General features: G+C 43.5%; 2 protein-coding genes and 1 long non-coding RNA gene across 6 annotated transcripts in view; 2 read left to right on the forward strand and 1 right to left on the reverse strand.

The window, feature by feature from the left end:
* The window catches only part of wu:fj29h11 (uncharacterized), a 31,683-nt gene extending 25,148 nt beyond the window's left edge, over nt 1-6,535 (forward strand). For all 4 annotated transcript variants that reach the window (XM_058062492.1, XM_058062495.1, XM_058062494.1 and 1 more), the window contains 15 exons: nt 209-468; nt 780-1,017; nt 1,094-1,277; nt 1,455-1,581; nt 1,675-1,761; nt 2,563-2,748; nt 2,831-3,108; nt 3,186-3,334; nt 3,568-3,652; nt 4,147-4,261; nt 4,975-5,106; nt 5,179-5,421; nt 5,503-5,617; nt 5,727-5,892; nt 5,953-6,535. In XM_058062492.1, coding sequence (XP_057918475.1) covers nt 209-468; nt 780-1,017; nt 1,094-1,277; nt 1,455-1,581; nt 1,675-1,761; nt 2,563-2,748; nt 2,831-3,108; nt 3,186-3,334; nt 3,568-3,652; nt 4,147-4,261; nt 4,975-5,106; nt 5,179-5,421; nt 5,503-5,617; nt 5,727-5,892; nt 5,953-6,384 — 2,797 coding nt within the window. In that variant the 3' untranslated portion in view covers nt 6,385-6,535. The remainder of the gene's footprint in view (nt 1-208; nt 469-779; nt 1,018-1,093; nt 1,278-1,454; nt 1,582-1,674; nt 1,762-2,562; nt 2,749-2,830; nt 3,109-3,185; nt 3,335-3,567; nt 3,653-4,146; nt 4,262-4,974; nt 5,107-5,178; nt 5,422-5,502; nt 5,618-5,726; nt 5,893-5,952) is intronic.
* The window catches only part of LOC131109937 (uncharacterized), a 39,912-nt gene extending 22,407 nt beyond the window's left edge, over nt 1-17,505 (reverse strand). The window contains exons 1-5 of the long non-coding RNA XR_009120804.1: nt 17,248-17,505; nt 17,040-17,070; nt 16,691-16,776; nt 15,209-15,324; nt 13,230-13,408 (exon numbers count right to left, since the gene is read on the reverse strand). This is a non-coding gene — a long non-coding RNA (uncharacterized LOC131109937). The remainder of the gene's footprint in view (nt 1-13,229; nt 13,409-15,208; nt 15,325-16,690; nt 16,777-17,039; nt 17,071-17,247) is intronic.
* bsk146 (brain specific kinase 146) lies at nt 7,914-16,281 on the forward strand. The gene is made up of 5 exons (XM_058062505.1): nt 7,914-8,183; nt 13,250-13,505; nt 13,621-13,823; nt 13,982-14,173; nt 14,446-16,281. Exons 2-5 carry the CDS (start codon nt 13,334-13,336, stop codon nt 15,169-15,171), a joined length of 1,293 nt encoding a protein of 430 aa, XP_057918488.1. The 5' UTR covers nt 7,914-8,183; nt 13,250-13,333; the 3' UTR covers nt 15,172-16,281.
* Nucleotides 17,506-18,172: the final 667 nt, after the last annotated feature.

An 18,172-nucleotide genomic window follows, 5' to 3' on the forward strand; every position in this document is an offset into this window, starting at 1 on the left:
TTTGTTCATACATTCAGTGTCCCTCGCCGTCGAATGAAGAAATGTAGGTCACGCAGTCCTGCCGCTTTGTTGAGCCGTGCAAAGCGGCATCAACATCACTCAACCAGAATGCTTCATCTGATCATGCATGCTTCTGCAGCATTTATGTTCTTCACTTCCAGTGAGGCAGCGTTCCAAAATCCTAACTTCCTGTCACGCATGGTTCCAGACATTGCTACTCGCAGTACCTCACAGCCGAAGTGATCCACGGCAATGGACGGCCAATCAGGACGACCAAGTCTTCCTTCTACCATTTCCTGTGTCATCTTAAATGGATGCCGGCCTATCGCCCACAGCAAGGAAAAACTCCAGAGATAAAGTACCTGTGTCCAAACTCAGTCTATCTGAACTCAAGTGAGATCACCAGCCTGCTGGGGACGCATGTCGATTACGTGGAAATGGACCCCAGCGAGTTCAGCAGGGCCGTGGGTAATACAGCAGTTGGGTTCATGTTTGTCGTCTGGCACTGGGGTGTCCGTATTTTATCGTCCCTATACAATCAAATACTAAATACTACAATAATATATTCGTGCATGTGTAAGGTTAATTAGCCACCCCAAATTGTCCATAGGTATGAATGGGAGTGTGAACGGTTTGTGTACCCCGCCTCTCGCCCAAAGTCAGCTGGGATAGGCTCCAGCATACCTGTGACTTTAATGAGGATAAGCAGCATAGGAAATGGATGTATTATTATTTTCCCATAATATTTATTTAACTTCTTCTGCAACCGTGTCTTTCAGGTGTGAGACAAAACGTGTCAGCGGACGCTCTAATTGGCTATCTGAAGGAATGGTGCGTCAAACCAGCAGCGGACCCCCAAGAGTTACCTGGCGACGTGTCCGAGGGGGCACATTTTACAACCACAGTTCAGCACATCAAAAACATCTACACCTACCTACAGAAAAACAGCCCCCAGAGCAGCCTGAAGGAGCTCTTCCAGCACAATCCAGCAGTATTTGTACACCAGGAGTACAGCGAGTACGTCCTCGTGTGGGTCGGGGGTATTGATTGTTGGAATCGGCCCGCTTGTCACAAGCCAAACTGTTTTTCACAGGCAGAGTAACGACTGGTGTTCGGGGCGCTTCTACCACCTGAGGGATGTGTGCTGGATTGACCCCACTTGTATGTTCCAGCGGTACAGACCACTAATTCAGGGACCGGACAGTCCTGTAGAAGATCCCAAAGTCCTGGCTCCGTTCTATAGCAAACTGGAAGGCATGAGGGATTTCTTCATCAGGGTATGTGTACTTTTAATGGGTGGACTATTTCAGGTGGTTCTAGTTTAGTTCAAACCCAGAACCAAAGCTGGGTTCATGCTTCTTTATGGTTCTTTAGTGTCCCAAACTCCTGTCATTTATGTCGTCGTCATATCAGCGAATCAGGTTAATGTTGTTGTTCCTAATATTAATGCACAGCTGTTGAACGTGGACGCCAGCCCCAACATGAAGCAATATGTCGGCCTTTTGGAAGTCATCTCCTCATCGTCTCCCATCCCAGCCGCTGAAGTGCTGCAGGACGTGTCCGTGCTCTACGCCACACTCGGTAACGATTGCATTTATCTTATCGTCGACTCCTTTAGCTTAACCTAGAATGTGCTACATTTGGATTGACGGTCTTTTTCTGAATGTCTGACAGCGGACAAGTGTAAAATCCAAGTGCACGGCGAACACGAGGACATGCCTCAGTCTGGACTTGATGGCAGTTACTGCTCCACCTTGAAAGGTGAGCGAGGAGCGTTTGTGTTATTTTTTTGCGACAAAAGATGCGATTGCTTATTTTTGCCAAAATCCATATGCGGTCTTCAGACTATGCTAATGCTAATACAGGGAAAGAAAGAAGAAATACAAAATAAAATACAAGGATGAAGAGTCATGATGTGCTATATATACACACCACAAGGACAATAATAATAATAATAATGTCATTTTAGTAGCATAAAGTTGAAATATTCAAGAAAAATATGAATCCCACTATATTATATATATACCCATTATGTCATTGTATGGTCATATCACCTCGTACTTTGGTACGAGGTACATTCTTTAAATAAATAAACCTTAAACTGTATTATGGAAAGCAGGAAGTGAACAAATGTAACAGTTACTGATTGTAAAAGTACCAGATGGAGGGGTAGGATTTAATAAGCTTTGCTTCTTCCTACTTCTTTTGGACATGTGGAACTGTGAACTGATTATGGGATGCATTCAATTGTAATCTGATGCATGTTCAAATGAAATTAAACCATTACCATTACCATTACCAATACTAACGCTCTAGTGCAGGGGTGTCCAAATCTTTGCACACTGAATAATCAAAGAATGCATGTTGCTGCGTCCCTACTGAGGATAAGCAGCATAGAATATGGACGGATGATGTATTTTTTAGAGTGTGCCGAGAGCCAATCAAATAAACTAACATACTGTAAGCTCTAACGCCATTTGTTCCACTTTCGATTACCGCTTGACATCCTCCCTGGTGGACGTACGTCTGCATTTACAATGTCTGCTGTTTCTGGTCATTCAGGCATGGTATCGGACAAGAAAGTGTTCCCCACCAAGGATAACAGCTGGGTGAGTCTGGCACGTAAGCCCATGATCGCTGACAGTAAAGAGCTGGAGAAGATCTTTAAACCCCGCAAGGAAGTCTGCCTGCTCAACCTGCCGCCTGCAGAGAAGAAGATTGCACCAAGGAAAAATGCAGGCTACTCTGGTACGCTGATAAAATATGATCCGATATGATATTTATGCTACTAAAATGACACTATTATTATTATTGTCCTTGTGGCTGCCAGCGAGGACAGCGCCTGAAGAACCAGGCGTTCCCGCTTTCAGTGAAACGGACAGACTGACGTTCATGAAGATCTGCAATATCCGTCTGCTGTCTCAGTGTGTCAAAATGGAGCCCCAGACAGAGGACTGGAGACCCTCTCCTCCCATGCAGGCCATGGTACGATCCCTGATCCCCCATGTTCAGAAATTCCTCTACCATCACGAGGAGCTGGAGGACGTCTATTCCAAACTCATCCAGGACGACATCGCGGCCAAAATCAAGCGGCTTAAATTTGTACAGGTCGGCATGCATTCTTGAAACACTTTAGGATCCAAGTGGTCTCAGTGGACTGCAGGTTCCGTGTGGATTGTTTCCAGGTGGGTAAACTGTACATCCGCTACCAGCTGGATCTGGAGGACGGTGACGATGCCGTCGTGGAAATAGTAGACGTCATATGTTTGTTGAAGGATAAGAAGGAGCTGTACATCCAGAAAGATCACCTCACGGCCAAGCTGGACATCTGCAGGTTTGCATGATGATGATGATGATGATGATGATGATGATAGCTTGGAATACCGTCATACTACTTTCAGCCCTTGCCGATGGTCCCGATTTTTAAATATCAATACATAAATAGTCATCCTCTTGATCAGGAAATGCAGCAACACACCAAATAAGCTTTGTGTGTGTGTGTGTGTGTGTGTGTGTGTGTGTGTGTGTATGTGTGTGTGTGTGTGTGTGTGTGTGTGTGTCTTCCAGGGAGCTGGTGAAACTGTTTTGCCACGAGAGCGGCCACAGGAAAGAGCTGATGAATTTCCTGAGTGGGCTGATTGCGTCGCTCAATGTAAGAAATATGTGACCATGAATTGATCACTAATCCACTTTCACTGACAAGAGAACTTTGCTTGCTCGTAATGGTGATGATGATGATGATGATGATTTGTCTTTCACCATCCTTGACTATGCTTGTGTGCTTCATTTCTTCTGGACGTGCCAGCAGAAGTTACTTTGATGTTTGTACAGTCATATCAAAGGTCCATGTGATGGGACGTTTCAATCAAACGTACATCAAACGTGCAGCAGCGTGCAGACGCATGCACACGTCGACAGCACATGGCTGAGGCCTTTTGCTTGAATTGCTCGTGTAGCTCTAGACCCACAATATAGACCATATAGACCCACAGTACAGACCATATAGACCCACAGTACAGACCATATAGACCCACAATATAGACCATATAGACCCACCATATAGACCATATAGACCCACAATATAGACCATATAGACCCACAATATAGACCATATAGCATCCTAACATGACCTTAACCGCACTCTAGGACCCAGGAGCCCTGAAGAGGTTCTTAATGAAGGAGGACATCAGCGATCTGCCCAGTGATCAGGAACAGTGGGAAGTCCCAGAGCCCCCTCGGCCAGAAGTGACCTTGGAAAGACGTAAGGACACGTTCAACTTTATAGAACTTTATAGAACTCTATAGTCTGTATGTTTATAGGGCCATAGGACTCTATAGTCAGTATGTTTATAGGGCCATAGTACTCTATAGTCTGTATGTTTATAGGGCCATAGTACTCTATATGTAGTCTATATGTTTATAGGGCCATAGTACTCTATATGTAGTCTATATGTTTATAGGGCCATAGAACTCTATATAGTCAGTATGTTTATAGGGCTATAGAACTCTATATGTAGTCAGTATGTTTATAGGGCCATAGACCTCTATATTCTGTGTGCCTTGAACAATGGCTCCATATCATGTAAAATGTCTGGGATTGAACCAAATGAAAAGGATGCTTATGGAGTGATGAATAATCCCATTCCACCAAAGTAGCGGAGTGACGGGCGTGTCACGTTTGTGTCGCGAGTGTGAAATGAATCCTAAAAAAACACAAATGAGTTGAGTGTACTGAAATCTGTGAAATACTGCGTGTCTGCCGTTGGTCCTGGTCTTTGTGTGACACCGTCACCCTCCCGTATTTGAAGGGTTCCTATTTTTAGGGATGCATTAAAATGCGCTCACGCACACACGTTGGCCGGGTTATTCCTTCCATGTGTTAATTTGCTCTTTGGTCACGGCAAAGGAGCCAGAGGAACAAACTGGACAATGATTCTATTTGATCTTTTTGTGAATATAAATCCTCTTTTCCAGTGTCATCAAGATGTCCTGCTGCCACCAGCACCCAGAGAGAGATATCTCGGCCTGAAGAACAAGATGGCGAGAAGACACTCATTTCCTGGCCTCCACGAGCACCTCTTGTCAATACAGGACGCTGTCACACAGGTAGACGCCTGAAGATGACTAATACAAAAAACACACATTCCCTTCACTTCTCACTTCCTGTTTTCGCCGCAGGCCATGCAGATGAAGCGGCGGTAGAAACCGTCTTGAAGATGTGGCCACCTCCTGCCGCGCCACAAGACAAAGACCCAGAGAAGAACGTGTCAGTCGTTCCTCAGAATCCCAACAATAGTAACACCGAGAGGGAACAACAATTCAAGAACAGCAGCAGCAGACCTGCAGAACAAGCAGGACTTCCCAGAACCACCACTCAGCCGTGCCGGTCCCAGGCTGCTGCCGACGCTACACAAGCTCCAGGTGATAGCTAACTCCTCATATACCGGAATCATGAATATTTATTTCCACGCTGCCTCACGCTTCCCATGTGGTCGCCTACAGAACGCCGTCCCGAAACCGTCAAATGTAACGACACAGATTGTGGAGAGCAAAGTCTGGCAGATCCCGAACCGGCTCAGAGTTCTCCATCTGTGCAGCCCACCCCAGCAGACACCATGTACTCTTCATGTCCTCCTTCCTATAAATACACATTTAAAAAGTCCATCTCCACTCCCACGTTTTTTTTCCACTGATTCAGACTGATTCTATTTTTATATCGCCTACAGTCCGGTCCCAGACGCTGTGGTACTGCCCAGCACATTCAAGGGCTCGGAAGATGTCACAGACGCCCAGAGACCCCCTCGAAACTTGGAATTCCCCATTTGGAACAAAGTCCAACCCCTCCAGGCCACAATTGAGGACTTGGACCTGCCCTGCCAGAGACCCAGCACTGTCAGTACTTCTTTAGAGATGTTTTTGATGCTGGAGGTTCACTGCCTGGTTCTCATGTAGGTTGTGCTATCGGAGGACCAGAGGAACTTGACCACCGTGGGCATGTGGGGGGAGCTGCTGGTCAACTCCTTCCTTTGCCAGTGGCGGGACAGCACCGACCCACGCCGACCCGCTCAGGTGGTGTGGTGCAACCAGAGCGGCGAAAGCGGGCATCCATATGACTTTGAGCTGACGTTCAAGCCGCCGGGAGGAGAACACTGCGACGACGCGCCGGATGTCGTGTACGTGGAGGTGAAGTCCACCATGAAGAAAGAGAGGTCCTTCATCGTTCTCTCTGCCAATGAGCTGAGCTTCGCGCTAACGAGGAAAGAGCGCTACCACATCTTCAGGGTGTACAACGCCGGAGACGCAGACAAAGTGCGCTTGTGTCGCATCCAGAACCTGGCACAGCAACTCCACACCAAGACCCTGGAACTCTATCTCTTTGTCTGATGTTTCTCACCTGACTTTTAGTGCACTTGTATTGCGATATCTACTGTCCTACTTTTACTCCGTTTTTTTGGTGTAGTACAATTTTTAAACCTCGTCTCACTGAACCTTCTCAATCTGCACACCTTTTTCGATAAAGACATTTCTCGTGTAAGTGCATTTGTCTCCTGATTTTTAAATTTTTTAAAGCCTGCCCGTGGCTCATCACGGTGCGCGTGCATCGAGGAAAGCGTGGAACTGACAGATAAAGCGATTATATGCCGAGTCAAGTCGAGTGGAAGTGGAGCTGAGTGGACAGGCTCCTTACAGGCCTTCACGCTGTTGTGGTAATTACACTGTCACACAGAACAAGGTAGACTGAGAGGCGGGACGTCTCCGTCATGCTCATCTCCACTCTCGCACGTCTCAGTTCATTCCATATTATATGACCGTATCACCCAAGCATATTTATTCTTATGTATATATATATATATATATATTTATATTCATTGGCAGGGACTGGTCGCCAGCCAATCACAGGGCACATATAGACAAACAACCATTCACACTCACATTCATACCTATGGATAATTTGGAGTCGCCAATTAACCTAGCATGTTTTTGGAATGTGGGAGGAAACCGGAGTACCCGGAGAAAACCCACGCATGCACGGGGAGAACATGCAAACTCCACACAGAGATGGCCGAGGGTGGAATTGAACCCTGGTCTCCTAGCTGTGCACTAACCACTTGACCGCCGTGCCACCCTATATACATAACTCCTTAACACAAAATATCCAAATATACAAATATCAATTAACCTAGCATGTTTTTGGAATGTGGGAGGAAACCGGAGTATCCGGAGAAAACCCACGCATGCACGGGGAAAACATGCTATATATTTATATATATTTATTTATTCTTATTCTGGGAACAAAATGTTTAATGCAAATCAAATTTCCCCCAAAAAAACTTTAATCACTGTTGAGTTTGTTTGTCATAATATTACACATTTATGTAATAAAAAAAATTATGTAATATTTCCTCAATATTGGGTTATTTTCTTACAACTTTCCCACCTTAGATTACCTTTTATCTTTTAATATTTTGACTTTATTCTTGTAAAATGTTTGTTTTTTTGCTTTAAAAAAATTCTCATGATAATGTACTCAGAATGTGCCATGGGCCGCATTTTGGACACCATGCTATATGCTTATAACGCTATACGTTATTATCTCCAATTGAGTAAATAAACATCCCCTGGCCATTAAATGACACAATATTGCAAGAACTGGATGCACCCATAAGAAGCCTATTCTTGATAATCAAGCAGGTATCCAAAGTCCAGTTGTTTGGAAGCAGGCTGTGACAATAAACTTCTAATAAACGATGGAAGAGTTATTCTGTATGGAGACCCGGCGGAGCGTGGCTGCAATTGGCCGGCACTCCAGCCAGGAGGCGGGGCTTTCTCCCTGCTTCCACCCAATCCGCTCCCTCGCCTTGCCTGCTCGAGCAACCTCTCGTGCATCCTCCTCCCCCCCCTCTCTCCTCCTCCTCCTCCTCCCCTCCAGGAGTACAGAGGATGCGGAGACAAAAGGATAGGAGGCGTTGAGGAGGCTTTTCGGATGCTTCTTTTGCCACACAAAACCGTCCTGTTCTCTTCTCGGTGGACGTCGACAGCGACTCGCCCCCTTTTTTTTTTTTCCTCTCCCCGTCTGACCTCCTTCTAGAATGCGTCCGAACCACCGTCGTATTTGTTTGTTTGTCTGTGCTCGGATGCACAGGGCGGGCGCCACATCCTCATCATGAAGCTCCAATACGATGGTGAGCATCCTAAACACCATTTTTATTCTTCCTCGCTAACCTTGCGTCGGACTATTCCATTGCATTGTTATGAATAGGCTGCTTTCCTGCACGTCAACAGCAACCCTTAGCACACAGTATCAACATATTGGCTCGTATGTACAGTATATATATAATATTAATATGCATATGTCATGGATAAAGCAATGTGGGGGTAGGCAGGTGTCTGCAGCAGTGTGTGTGTGTGTGTGTGTGTGTTTGTGTGTCATTCTGTTTCCTCTGAGTCAGTGCAGTGTGAGGACACACTGCAGGTGGGGACCACTGTGACTGAACGCTAACCAAAACGGTTCTTATCCACGCCACTTCCTACATTCAACATCATTTACATGTTTTTTTTTAATGGTTCAAACTCTTATCATTTAATCTTAATTTGTTGTTTATTTACATGTAAGATTTTCATTTAAAAATAGAATTCCACGTTTAGTTGAGGAGAAAAAAAAACATAAATTATTGTTATATCATCCAATCAATGTTCTTATTTTTGTAGCTAGTTCATTTATTTTAAAACTAATTATACTGTCATATGTTTGTTTCTTTTTCGGCTTTTTCCTGATATGTTACCATTTATTATGCATTGAAGTTTCTGATATGAAAAATATCATTTACTTTTATAATATTTACATTTTATTTTATTTTACAATATTTTATTTTACATTTATAATATTTTTTATTTTTTAATATTTTTTAAAATACATACATTTTTTAAAAGTAAATAATTCCTTTTAAAAAGTCAAGTTATTTAACAACATTTGACTATACATTGAATTGAATAGGAATATGAATTTAATTGTATATATTCTATATGGTCCAGATTATGTTGATGTTCTTTAAAAGAAGACTTCAATGATTGGTATTATGGGTAATCAGCCATGATCAGCCGCATTGATCGGTGTAGGTCACGTTGTGTGTGTGTGTGTGTGTGTGAGAGAGAGCGAGACAACAGATGATGAAAGTGGGATTACGGTGAGGTACTTTCTGGTTATTAAAAAGCAGACACACTCCGCCATCATGAGTCACAAATTGCGTTGTAGGACACAAACACAAAAGCGAGATGACGCCAGCGGGCATCTTGGCTGGCAGCACTCGCCTTCTCTTTTGTTGCTACTCTTCCCAAAACACAGCCAGATGTGCTCTTGTGGAAGCGTCAGCTGTGTGTGTGTGTGTGTGTGTGTGTGTGTGTGTGTGTGTGTGCAGCATCACTGTGGTGAGAATGCGGTGAGTAACATCTGTTTGGCAATGCAGGAAGTGGTTTGTTACATCTTTGTGTTAATAAACATATTAGCGAGTCAATAAAGGTTTGGGATGCTGGGGAGGTCAGATCCAGATGATGGTGCTGTTTTTAGTTTAATTTAGTATTTTACAGAAAAAAGCCAGAAAGAGCATAATAGGTTCCCTTTAAAGAGGTTCTGAATGCAAAAAAAAATGAAATGGGAAGTGTGTTCGTTGTCAAAAATATCACGGCTCTGGAACAATTCTAAGATTACTCTAACTTGAAAATGGAAAACAGCTTAAACATCACCTTACCTAACATCACCATTATGACACAAGAAGATCTGCAACACCTTTGGACAATTTGGCTCTACAAATCATAAACAATTGGAATTGGAAAAGGACATAAATCCGAACACACATTTTGAAGAGCAATACAATAACAATTTAAATATTAGCAACAAGTTGTCACTCATAAATATGAACTGAAGAAGCATGTACGCAAACTATGACAACATCAAACAATATTTGAACGTATTCAAGGAACCTTTCAAAGTAATTGCAAACTCAGAAACCTGGCTGAACGAGGATGAAGGCACGGACTTTGTGGTAAAGAATATGTCAGTTGCTATTGACAATATCCTAGAATCCATAACAATTGAAATCTGTAACGAACAAAGCAAAAACGTGTTCATAAGTTGTTTATACAGAACGCCACACTCAAGGATAGAAATGTTTGAAGATTGGATCAAAAGAACTTTTTCGGATAACAATCAAAAAAAAAATATGGATCTTCTGAATCCACACAAGAAAAAGGTACAATTTATAACCATCATTAAAACAACAGACCAATGGAGGCTACAAAGACTTATATCATGGGTCTCAAACACGCGGCCCCCGCCTTGATATGAAAGTTTAATGTTAGTGCGGCCCGCGCAATTTTGATATGGATGCTGTATGGTATCATGTACCCAGAAAAATTTATTACGTTTGATTAATGTTCATGTTAAAGGTTAAATAACTGTTAATAGTTATCCTCCCTATCCGTGTGGAAGTGGTACGTTTTTGGCTATTTAAGTTTAAAGGAAATAACTTGAAGGCTACCGTTTAGGTCGCTAGCTCTCTAGTTTGCGAGTTAGCATGTGTCTCAAGACCCTGCAGTTGCGCAATATGTTATAAATAAAAAGAGTATAAATGTGACTATAGTCGTGTTTTGTCATGTCTACAGGGCTCTAATAATGCTTTGTTCATTTTCATCTGGAAAAAAATAATTTGTCTACCCACCAACTATATGTGGTTTCTTGAGTTTTTATTATTTGCTGTTTTATTATTATTATTATTATTATTATTATTATATTTATTTATTACTGATTGATTTTCTTTATTCTTGATTTGTTTATTTATTTTTCATCTTATTTTGTGTAGAAAAATAAAAATTAAGATATTTGAGAACAGTGGAATGTTTTATCAGAGCTTTTATTGTAGAAAATCGGAAACCAAAGCAAAGTTTATTCATTTTTCTGTTTTTAATAAATGCATTTTTTTTTTGTTTTTTGGAAAAACCTGATGCGGCCCAGTCTCACCCAGACCCTAGCTCCAGTGGCCCCCCAAGTAAATTGAGTTTGAGACCCCTGACTTATATGAAGCTGTACAATAAGAACTGTCCCTGAAGAGAAAGGTCAAAGAAGCAAAAGAAAAACAACCAGCCATGGATGACAAAAGGACTTACTAATTCTTGCAAGAAGAAGAACACACTATACAGGAAATTCACCGTTCAGCAAACTAAAGAATCAAAAAGAACAAACAAGACTGAGTCACCAATCCGTTGCAAGCATGGAAGTGAAGAAGACCGTTCATCAGCTAATGAAAAAGTCGCTCAATAATTTGCCTCACTCACACGTCTTCTTTTTCAACAAAGATGACTTCAACTGCTCTTTCGTCCATGTATGTATTTCTACGAGGTACCAATATCCCCTTTTAATCCTTTCAATGATAAACATTATGCAAATATCAAAGTTGAAATGTTATTTCAGAACCATGAATGGATGTGATATTTGACTCACTTTTCCTGCTCATGAATGTGAAAATGATATTTTTCTTATATCGTGACTCAGCTTTGACTCAGGCAGGCCAGATGATTGAAATGCCGCTGGAAGCCCCATTAGCAAGACAACTACTGTATGTTGGACAACATGTCTTACTGCAGAAATGGGTTAAATTAGTAGAAGCATGTACATGTATATGTACTGTATATGTACTGTATACGTATATTGGTATGGGACAACTCAGATCTTAGAATGCTACATAGTATTCATTTCAAAGCATGAGAAGACTAAATGACATCATACCTTAGTATACATTGTTTACTTTCTATTATCCCTTACAACTACTTTAACACCAAAGTCTGTATGATATAAAATAGAAACATGTTTTTTTAGGACATTGTCAGAATGCTCAATTTAACTTGAATGCTACTGCAGTACCAGCTCACTCTTACACACACACACACACACACACACACGCAGGGGCACACATGGTGCAGCAGCATGCATCCTGCTTCAGTAAGCACTTCTAATCCCGGACAGAAAACAAATGGCCTCTTTTTTTTTTTTTTTACAACTCCCAGCCTTCCATCCAGTGTGTGTGTGTGTGTGTGCGCGCGTGTTCGTCACACCCTTTTACTTAGAGAGAGATATTATTCTCCCTGCATGGTCATTTATCACCCAAACTGACTCATCCCTCTGTACCTGCTGGTGTCATGTGCTCTTCCTGTGCACTTCACGCTAACAGATAACACCCCCACAGTGGAACAAAGAGGCCTTTGAAAGGCGATGACAAGGTACTTATGTTGGTGTGCTGTATATATATGTGTGTGTGTGTGTGCATTTTCTTCTTAGTTGTTACCTTAGCGTGCTGAGTTTGCAGCTGTTCTATCTGTCAGAATGTATTATTGGAGAGGATAAGAGAATAGCCAAATGTCGGGCGTGTGTGTGTGTGTGTGTGTGTGTGCAAGGACGGGATGTGCCAGCAGTGTGAATATTGAGCGCCTATTTAGAGAGTGCCTGGGGTTATGTCATAAACATGTGTGACAGCTTTTCCTCCGCATGCATGTATATGCAAAGATTTATACAGAGTTTGTGACTTCTGGTGTCGCCCCCCCCCCCCAAGGAGGATGGCATTTTAAACCTAATTAGTCTTTTTAGCGACAATCTTTGGCTTGCTGGCAATGGCTGACATTCAGTAGTAGCAGAATTAGAAAATAGAGCGGAATCGCTAACGTTAAGGATGATAATTAAAACGCCACTATGCATTATAGAAATAAAGGGAACCACTCGGATATGTCATGGTTGGGATGGGTGCAGTGTGAGTGCAGGACAAGGGGGAGGGGGGCATACGAGTGAACTGGCCCAGTGCGAGTGTTTCCTGAGGCAGTTGCAGTGCGCTAACTTCCCATGTGAGGCCACTGCACGTTCAAACCCCCACAAGGTGCTCGAAACGTCAAGGTCATTTCATCTGAACGTAATGGGAACACATTTCAGTCGAACCTCTGGCGGGTCCAAACCCCTCAGTTGACAAGCTATTGTCCACCACAAGCTGTAGTGATGAACATTTGTACTGAAAGTAGGTGAATTTGACAAACTGGGACGAGTTGCACAATTAGTGTTGGTAGGTTCATTAGTAGTTAGCAATTAAAGTACTAGCTAGCGTCACAGTGACCCAAACTAGTACCCCAGTTCATCACTGACCCTGCAGAATCCTGGGCTAAAAATACAAAATAGGAAGTATCTTAACACAAACCTGTTGTTTTGTCTCTGCAGTGATGTTCCGTTAGCCGCTGCTTGTCCCGCCTCGGCATCTGCCCCTGAGTTTGTTCTCCTGCTCCGTCCTCCTCCGACACAGTCATGAGTTCATCTCCGCTGACGTCGCAAGCTCACATGGACATCCTGGATGAGCTACAGCTAATCACAGCCCAGAACCTGGAAAAGGTGGAGATCAATAAGTATTATGAAGTGATTAGGGAACTAGGCAAGGGCACCTATGGCAAGGTGGACCTCGTCATCCATAAGATCAGAGGTGAGGAGCCTGTGTGGTACATACAGTGTGGGTCAACCCATCTAGGTACATCTCAAGTATCCGCTGTCACAATGCCACAAATATGATTTTTAAAAATTACTTTCTTGCCCAAAAGGTACAAAAATGGCACTGAAGTTCTTGAAGAAGAAGACGACCAAGCTGAAGTCGTTCGTGCGGGAGTACAGCATCTCGCTCTACCTGACTCCCTGCCCTTTCATCATCAACATGTTTGGCATTGCCTTCGAGACGGACGAATACTACGTGTTCGCGCAGGAATACGCACTAGCAGGGGATCTCTTTGACATCATTCCTCCACAGGTGCTCCATCCATCCTATTGTTGGGAATGACAGTGGAACCTTGGTTAGCATCATTAACCTGTTCCACCCCATTATCCCAAGACTAAGCTTTTAGTCATTAGATTGGAAAGTAGGGATGCTCTGATCGATCGGCCGATTTCTCTCCCTCTGCCCTTTAGGTTGGTCTTCCTGAGACGGTGGCTAAGCGCTGCGTGCACCAAGTCGCCATCGCTCTGGACTACCTGCATTGTAAGAAGCTGGTCCACAGGGACATCAAGCCGGAAAACATACTCATTTTTGACCGGGAGTGCCGCAAGGTGAAGTTGTCGGACTTTGGGATGACCCGTCGTGCTGGCTCACCTGTGAAACGAGTGAGTAACATAAGTGTCTCAGTTTGGGGGGGGGGACGTTGACTTTAAAGTTAGAAAGTTTTGGGGGCACTTTGAAGGTGACATAATGTTTGCCCTGCACTGTGAAATTGGGTGTCTAAACCAGAGGTGTCCACACTTTTTCCACAAGGATCACATACTAAAAATCAAAGGATGCTGGGGGGGCCACGCTGATATTTTTCTGGATTTTTTAATTTGGAAAAGGTTTAGCGCTTTAGTGTCTTTTTCACGGTTCCCTCCCCCCATCTCTTTAGGTCAGCGGCACCATCCCATACACGGCCCCCGAGCTGTGCGACGTGTCCCGCCACGAGGGTTTCTGCGTGGACTACAGCACGGACGTGTGGGCCTTTGGCGTGCTCCTTTTCTGCATGCTGACGGGGAACTTCCCGTGGGAGAAGGCGCTGTCCACCGACTCCTTCTACCAGGAGTTCATCCGCTGGCAGAGGAGAAGAACGAACACGGTGCCTTCCCAGTGGAGACGCTTCACCGAACAGGCACTTCGCATGTTCCGCCGCCTGCTCTCGGTGGAGCAGGACCGCCGCTGCTCCGTCAAAGAGGTGTTCGGATACTTCAGCCACTCGTGGATGCTGGATGGGGAGAACAACAACAATAACAGCAGCGGCAACGGGGGAAGCGGCGCTGGGGGGGAAAGGGTCGTCGGAGGCAGCAACGTACGAGCGGATGCAAACAACACTATTTCCTCGTCTTCATCTGGAGAGGAAGACGAGGAACTCCTGGTGGAGCGAATGAAGCAGCAGACTCTATCTCCCCTTTCCCCGCTGTCTCCGGTGGCTGTGGAGCGAGGGAGCGGAAGCGGGCCGAAGGGCGGCGCGATGGAACTCGGCGGGGCCCACCACTTCGTATCCGTGTCAACCAACAGCTCGGTGTCGTCCACCAACAGTTACGAGCGGATGCCGCGGGAAAATAGTTCACCGGGAGGCCGCATGCTTGTGGCTACACCCATCGAGATTTGCGTCTGAGCACCTTTCGACATTCTCTACGTTGATCTCGTCTCACCTGTGTGCTCTTCTTCTTCTTCTTCTTCTTCTACCACTCATCCAAACACGAAGAGTAGATGTGCATGCACGGCGAAAGACACACTGGCGGAAGCACACGATGGAAGCGGACGAGTCCTGGGTGGGAAAATAAAATCAATATAAGAGAAGAAGACCAAAATGTTGTTCCTAAAGCAATACTTCCAAAAATGCAAAAAAAAAAAAAAAGTTTGGTTGGGGCATGACATCATCAGGGAGGTGAACTAATGCCCCCCTGTGGACAAAGCTTGAATTGCTTTGTACTGCGGACTTGTACTAGTTAGTACTTGCTATGGAGAAACAAGCGAAGAGTGCTTGTGTGTGGAAGATGCCTCACTCTGTTTCATATTTCTTAGCTTATTGTTATTGACATATTAGCTGAGTTGTTTTTGGAACACAGTCAGGAGGAGTTGCTTTTTCAGTCAGAATATTCAGGCTGTACCTCCACCTGATTGTTATTGGCTGACCCGGTGTCATCCTTCCATCCATTCATTCATTTTCTATGCCGCTTATCCTCACTAGGGTCGCGGGTGTGCTGGAGTCTAACCCAGCTTTGTGTGGGCGAAAGGCGGAGTACACCCTGGACTCGTGTTTAACATATCTACTTCACTGTTTTCTACTCACGCTTCTGTTGACAAAAAAAAAAAAGCATTTCTATTTAGAATTCAACTGAAAAAATTCCAAATGACCTAATGCATGACGAGTAGCTCACACAAAAAATAGAAAAAAAAATAATGTTGTGATGTGGAACTTTTTGACGTAGCACAATTGCATTACATCTGAGAGTGAACGTCATTATGATCTCTTGAGATATTTTAGGGCTAAAAAAAAAAAAAAAAAAAAAGAAGTTTCCATTGATTGTGTTTTAATGTATTTGTATTAATGTTGTATATTCATGTCACCACCTTCAGGAACCTGGGGGGGTGGGGAAGCAAAGCATGACTCCATGAGAGCTACCGAGGTTGGGAATTCAGCGATTTTAGGAGCTTCTAGGCATGGAAGTGTTTTTTAAAACAGCAAAAAAAGTCATCTTTTCATAAACAGGAATAATGTGAAGGGGAAAAAAAACAGCGGATCTTGCATTTGGAATATTTGGAATGAACCCTTTGTGTCTACACATAAGTCTGCATGAACCTTCCTGTGCTAACGCTCAAGATAATCGTGAAAACAAGCCGAGTAGACGCAAACAACACTTTCCATGTTATGTATCTTGAAAAGCTCGACTCTTGTAGTAAAACCCCCTGGGAATACCACGTTCACCGTCCTCACAGCCAGTCAGTATGCAAAATGACTCCATCTTGTGACAATCTCTGACCTCATGGGACTGGGAACAAAAGGACAAGGCGTGACACGGACGCTGTTCTCTTTGGGACGCTTGTTGTTGCTTTCCCATCATGCAGCTGCCATTTTTTTTACCGCCTGCTGCGGATGCGCTCACATGACCATCGTGAAGAAGAGCATTTACCTCATCATCCTCGTCATCCACTAACAGCACCATGCACGACTGCAGTCCAGCGTCTTCATCTTTGTGTAGTGGAAGGAGCCTCCCATCTTGAAAAAAACATTCAATTAGTGCTGTGTTTTTAAGTGTAAGAATAAGTTCACCTCAAGTTACCAAGTACAATATAACAACATTGGCCAAGAATCACTCTTGTATGAAGTACCCAAAATTACTTAAAAAAAATAATGACTTTAGTAAAAGTGAAGGGATCTGAAACATACTTACATAAAACAAGTAAAAGTGAAAGTGATGTTCATGAACCAATTAATTGCGATAAATGACGGACAACTGTATATTATTAAAGGAAACTTACTTGAGTGCCCCACTGGAGACCAGATCAGTCCCTAAAATGACCAGGAAACGATGCCAGGTTAAGAATTGTTGGTTGACCTGGGTTTTAGATATGAATTATGCTTGGATTTATCTTATCTTCATCCAGATCAAAACCTCCGTTAAATGCAGCCCAGTGTAACACCAATGTATATGTACCGTAAACTCCTTAGTGGAGGTTAGATACGTACATTTCTGAATCCATGCAGTCCTATAGAGCAGCTCCGTACGATAACCCACACAGAATGCTTTCTAGATTTTCCAGACTCTGCGCCTCTTCCTGCAGTGTTACCATGGATTTTCTGTCTCCTGCACAAGCAGTTTTTGTCTCATGATTTACACAAAATAAACAGTTAGGACAGAAATTGTTAACTACTGCTTTCTCTTCTGACACTTCAGCATAACCAAGTAACATTGACCAAGTAACATGACCATTTTAGGAAAGCTAAACACGTCAGCGTTGACGTCAGTGGAACAAGGTGTTACAAAAAACTATAAAACACAGCTTGTACAGTTATCCAAAACGGCTCATTTCCATTGTATATTTTAATATCTGAACATTGGAACAATGAAGTGTAAAATACATGGTGTTTTCAACACTCCAGGCGCAAAACTTTAAAGTAATCCAGTTACAAAACACAAACGTTAGCATACTCACCTCTGGCTGGTCAAATGTATGTTCCTTGTGGCGGAGCTTCGTGGTGGTCAATGGCGGCCTTGGCGGTCAATGGCGGCCGTGGCCAACCGTGGTCCCTCTCCGGCCAGTTTCAAGTGATGGTCTCACCTTGGCCACTACAATGAAAAAATGTTTGTCTCCGCCATTGTTTGACTACTTCTTGAAATTAATCCAAAATACTCAAAACTAGCTAGCTTGCGGAGTTAGCCGGCTAGCTAGCTAAAACATTCAAAATTTCATGGAAATCAATAATGTCGTGTGTGGGCGTAATCTTACTAACCTAACATTTTTGGAGGTTTAATGGCTTGTTCTTACATTCCGCGTTTCCTCATTCTTTCATATATTCAAATATACATTGTGTTTTTAAATGCAAGCCCGTCTTTCAAAGCATATAAGTTAGAGGTGGGAGGAGAGATGATTCACTTCAAAGTGGGCTCGTA

This window comes from Doryrhamphus excisus, chromosome 22, assembly GCF_030265055.1.
Source record: "Doryrhamphus excisus isolate RoL2022-K1 chromosome 22, RoL_Dexc_1.0, whole genome shotgun sequence".
Classification (NCBI taxonomy): domain Eukaryota; kingdom Metazoa; phylum Chordata; class Actinopteri; order Syngnathiformes; family Syngnathidae; genus Doryrhamphus; species Doryrhamphus excisus.

Coding starts and splice junctions, on each gene's coding strand:
- bsk146 (XM_058062505.1), top strand. CDS start 13,334: ATGAGTTCATCTCCGCTGACGTCGCAAGCTCACATGGACATCCTGGAT. Junction 13,506..13,620: donor CGTCATCCATAAGATCAGAG/GTGAGGAGCCTG, acceptor CTTGCCCAAAAG/GTACAAAAATGGCACTGAAG. Junction 14,174..14,445: donor CTGGCTCACCTGTGAAACGA/GTGAGTAACATA, acceptor CCATCTCTTTAG/GTCAGCGGCACCATCCCATA.